This window comes from Temnothorax curvispinosus, unplaced genomic scaffold (assembly GCF_003070985.1).
Source record: "Temnothorax curvispinosus isolate PA1 unplaced genomic scaffold, ASM307098v1 QBEX01017484.1, whole genome shotgun sequence".
Lineage (NCBI taxonomy): Eukaryota > Metazoa > Arthropoda > Insecta > Hymenoptera > Formicidae > Temnothorax > Temnothorax curvispinosus.
In genome coordinates, this window is record NW_020227264.1 from 12729 (window position 1) to 18142 (window position 5414).

General features: G+C 32.9%; 1 protein-coding gene across 1 annotated transcript; it reads right to left on the minus strand.

Moving 5' to 3' along the window:
• Positions 1–280: 280 nt before the first annotated feature.
• LOC112467519 (serine/threonine-protein phosphatase 6 regulatory ankyrin repeat subunit B-like) lies at positions 281–5033 on the minus strand. The gene has a single exon (XM_025036178.1). It carries the CDS (start codon positions 5031–5033, stop codon positions 423–425), a length of 4611 nt encoding a protein of 1536 aa, XP_024891946.1. The 3' UTR covers positions 281–422.
• Positions 5034–5414: the final 381 nt, after the last annotated feature.

Sequence of the window (5414 nt, forward strand, 5' to 3'; positions counted from 1 at the left end):
TGTAATCTAATAGCAAATAAAAATCTAATAGGTTTTTATTCACCTATTTCAGTTTCAACTATTCCAAATAAAGATGTTATCATACATAAAAATTTTAATTTTTTGAACGCGTATCATAGCACATGCACAACTGCTTATTATATTTAAAAAAAATTCTTATATGACTTAATTAGGGCTTAAAGTTTATACTATTATAGTGTACCATTATGGTGTTATATAGCCTTTCTTATAATATTCAAAATAATTAAAGAACAACAGAATTCACAGCATGACGAAAAAATAGGAATATTTTATCTACTATATTTTTAATAGCAAACTACCGATACTCAATTTCTTTAAGATTATTAACTTAAGTTACATAATATTTTCAACAGCATTAATTAAAGTTTTAAGCTTTTAACTCCTTTCTATGTATTGACATCTTAATTTTCATCTGGCGTTTTTAGCATTTCTAACAATTTACTCGCAACATTCTTGTGTCTATTAGCTACAGCAACTTGCAATAACGTATTTTGTTGATTATTACGAGCATTTGTTACAACTACAAACTCATCAGGTTTTACGGCCTTTAATTTGTTGATCATTTCAACATTACCATTTTTTGCATCTTTAAATATTTCTTCAACTAGTTTCAGTAAGTCGTTAACATTTTGGTCCTTAGAAAGATCAAGAGGTGTTTTACCTTCATTATTTTTAATGTTATAAATTGCACCTTGCTTCAATAAGGACTTGGTAACATCCAAAAAACCATTCTTGGCTGCAACGTGAAGCGATGTAGCACCGGTAGCAGCGGTTTTAGCATTGATAAAATTATTTAATTTATCATGACTTACATGTTGTAATAAAACTTCAACAATTTCTTTGTAACCTTTAGAAGTAGCAATGTGTAATGGTGTATTGCCTTTATTAGTAACTTGAGTAACATCAGCTCTGTTTTTTAGTAAGATGTCCACAACACTTGCCTGTCCACTGCTAACAGCGTAATGTAACGGTGTTCTTCCATCAATGTCTTTGTCACTGGCATCAGCTCCACCTTTTAATAAGCGATGGATAGCTTGTATATCACCATTACTAGCAGCAATATTAATATCTTTCTGCAGATACTTTAGAATTTCTGACGGTTCGTTGCCTTTAAGTTTAAGTATAAAATTAATACTCCCTATCTTTTTTAAAATATCCAAAACAGTGTGATGACCTGGCCCAAAAACAGCTTTTAGTTGATCAAAACATTCTCTGAAGGCTTTAAGAGCACCAATCCATTTACCTTGAGCAAAAAGTACATTTGCCATGTTGTACTGAGTATTCAAGGTTTCAGGATGATTTGCTCCCAAAGCATTTTTCTGGATATTTAAAACCTCTTGATAAGATTTTAAGGCTTCATGATATTTTTTTCGACAGACATGTATTCCAGCAATGCTATGTAACGTTTTCAAAGTACTCAAATGATTAATACCTAAAACCGCTTTCTTCCTCTCAAAAACTTCTTTATAAATTTTCAAAGCCTCTTCATACTTACCCTGGTTAGCCAGTACCATCGCTATATTATTTTGAGCACACACAACTGCTATGCTATTTGCACCTAGTATTTTCTTTCTTTTTTCAAAAACTGTTCTATTGATGTTTAATGCTTCTTCATATTTTCCTTGTTTATCTAAAACTAGTGCCATGTGAAAGTAAGTATCTAAAGTGTCTAAATGATTTGGACCTAGTATTTTCTCTTGCTTCTGACAAACTTCTTGATAAATATTAAAAGCTTCTTCATTCCTTCCTTGTCTATGCAGCACTAAAGCAATTGTACTTCTTGTGCTTAAAGTATTCTTATCATTCAAACCTAATACTTTTTTCTGTTTCTGGAAAATTTCTTCAAATGTACTTAAAGCTCCTTGGTAAGCCCCTTGTGCATATGATACTTTACCAATGAACGTCTGAATATCTAAAGTCCCAGGATTATCTGACCCTAGTATTTTTTTTCTTTTTTCAAATACGCTTTTGAAAATACTTAAGGCTCTTTGATAATTGCCTTGATTAAAAAGTCCTAAAGCTATACTAATCTGAGCAGATACATCACCTTGTGATACCTCTTTCAACTGTTCGACTTTTGAGAAGTTACTATGCACTGCAGCAACTACTAACGTTTTGTATTCTCTATCGCAAGCATTCATTATTGCTCTTACTGTATCAATGTCCTTTATCTTGTTAAGATCATTAATAACTTGAGAATTATCATTTTTAACATGTTTAAATGAGTCACTTAGTAATTTAAATAAACTAGTTATACATTTGTCTACAGCAAAATCTGATGGTGTTTTACCATCATCAGAAACTGCATTATACACTGCACGATGAGATAATAGAAGCTTTACAATTTTTAAGTGAGAAAACTTAGCAGCATAATGTAGAGGGGTAAACCCCTTATCATTAACTGCATTAGAATCAGCTTTGTTTTGTAATAGAATATTGACAATCCTATCATAACCTTTCCACGCAGCATAATGTAATGATGTTCCCTTAGCATTTTTAGCGTTAACGACGGGCCCTGCTTTAATGTAATTCTCAACATCTAAAAGGCAATTACGTTTTACAGCCTCAAACAATCCCTCAGTTGAAGTTAATAGATTAATAACGTTTTCGTCATTAGACATATCAAGTGGTCTTTTATAATATTTGTGGTCAACAGTGTTATAAACTGCGCCATTTTTTAATAGAACTTCAATAAAGTCACTATAACCGGAACTAGCAGCAACATGCATAGGAGTTGCGCCATTAGCATCTTTAGCATTAATGTCAGCGCCTTGTGATATCAAATACTTTGCAACGTCTAACTGACCATTTGATGCAGCATAGTGTAGTAATGTCTTATTAATTATACCAGGCTCATTAATACTTAACCCCTTACTAAGAAAAAATTCTACAGTATCTTTATAACCTTCTCTAGCTGCAATGTGTACAGGTTTTGAGCCAAAGTTATTTTTAGCATTAACATCACATCCCTTATCTACCAGATATTTTACCATCTCTAAGTTACTTTCTTGTGAAGCAATATGCAATATCGTAAAATCACCGTTACATTTAGCATCCATATCTATTTTCTTGTACTGCAGTAATATTTTCACTACGTGTAAATGACCATATGCCACTGCTAATTCCAAAGGTTTTCTATTCTTATAATCCTTAATATCAATATTTGCTTTATTATCTAGTAAAACTTTTACAACTTTATCATGACCGTTTGGTGCTGCTAGGTGTAATGGAGTACCATCGCAACACATAATATTAACATTAGCTCTATTTGCTATCAAGATCTCAACAACTTCCTCATAACCCTCAGCTGCTGCAAAACATAATGGTGTCATATCACCAATGGTTATGGCATCAATATATGCTCCTCGTGTAATCAGAGCGTTTACTATATCTTTATGACCTCTTTTAGCAGCCAAATGTAATAGTGTAAATTTCATATCAGTAATTTTCATATTAACACGAGCTTTATCTTTTAGCAAAATTTCTACAATATCACTGTATCCAGCAAGAACTGCTATTGACAAATATTTAATACATTCCGCATCAACATTAACTCCATTCGCTATAAGAACTTCAACGATTTCCTTGTGATTATATATTATAGCAAAAAATAATAGTGTCATGTTGTTACTCTTGACATTGACATTGGCTCCATTTGCTATCAAAATCTCAACAATTTCTTTATTACCTGCTCCCACGGCTGCATGTAATGGTGTAACGTCTGCAAAATCTGTTGCATCAATTTGGGCTTTAGTTTTTATTAAAAGATTAACAATATTTTTGTGGCCTTCTACAACAGCTGCATGTAACGGTGTAATACCATTATTATCTCTAGTATTGACTTTAGCTTCATTTTTTATTAGAGAAACAATAGCATCTCCTTGACCGTTTAGAGCAGCTAGATGCAATGGTGTAATACCATCATAAGTTTTAGCATCAACTTCAGCTTTATTTTTTATTAGAATATCAATAATATCTTTGTGGCCTTTCAGAGCAGCTAGATGTAGTGGTGTACTACCGTCATGAGTTTTTGCATCAACCTCAGCTCTATTTTTTATTAGAAGATTAATAATATCTTCGTGACCTTCCTGAGCAGCTACATGTAGTGGTGTCACATTATTGTTAGCTTTGACATTAATTTGTGCTCTATTTTTTATCAAAAGTTCAGCAACATCCTTATGACCCCATTTTGCTGCGTAGTATAATGGTGTAGCGTTATTTTGATCTTTAGCACCAATGTCAACACCATGTTTAAGTAGAGCAACAACTATTCCTAGATGACCATTCTGGGCAGCAAGATGCAATGGAATCCCACCTGTAAGAGTGGCAATATTAGCGTTGGCTTTATTTTCCAGTAGAGCCGTAACAATTCCCTCGTGCCCATCTAATGCTGCATAGTGCAAAGGTGTATTATTATAGGATTTATCAACAGCGTTAACATTAGCTCCATGCTTCAATAGAATATTAACTATCTTCTCATGACCGTTTTCTACTGCATAGTGTAAAGATGTACAACCATTTATGACTCTAGCGTTAACATCAGCTCCTTTTAGAATTAAAGCATTTATGACTTCCAGATGGCCGTTTAATGCTGCTGCATGTAACGGTGTCCAATCTTCATCATTTCTAACGTTAACATCTGCATTATTTTGAAGCAAGAAATTAACTAACTCCAGATGACCTCTTTCTGCAGCTACATGCAACGGGGTAAAGCCACCCATAATTTCATTAATATCAACGTTCACATCTTCTTTCAATAGAATCTTGACCACATCAATATGATTATTATTTATTGCATAGTGTAAAGCTGAAAGACCACAATAATCTTGGGCACTAATATTCGCTTTATTTTTTAACAAAATTTTAACAGTATCCTTGTAACCATTTTGAGCAGCAATATGTAGTGGTGTTTTGCCATTCGTATCTAGCTCATCAACATATAAACCTGCTTCTTTTATAAGAAATTCTACAATGTTTTTCCTTCCATGCGCTGCAGCAACGGCTTCGACCATTAATATCTTTTACATTAACGTTTACATTTTGATCAAGAATAAATTTTGTAACTTCTAGACTGGGTCCCTTAGCAGCAAAATGTAACGTGGTCCATGAATTAACATCTTTAGCATTAATATCTGCTCCTTTTTTTAAACAATTCTTTAAGCTTTCTAGATTTCCTTCTTCCAAAGCAACAAACATTCTTTCCTGATTAGTAACGGAAACTAGGTCTTGATCGTATTTCTCTCTCAACTTGAAAGAATCATCGTTTACTAACTTGCCAATTTTTTTCTTGCTTCTCATTATATTTTCTTCAGTAAGCTTTTTAGCGTTCAAAATAACTGCTATTGAAGGATCAGATAACAATACATCAACTAAGACATTATCATGTGCTAAAT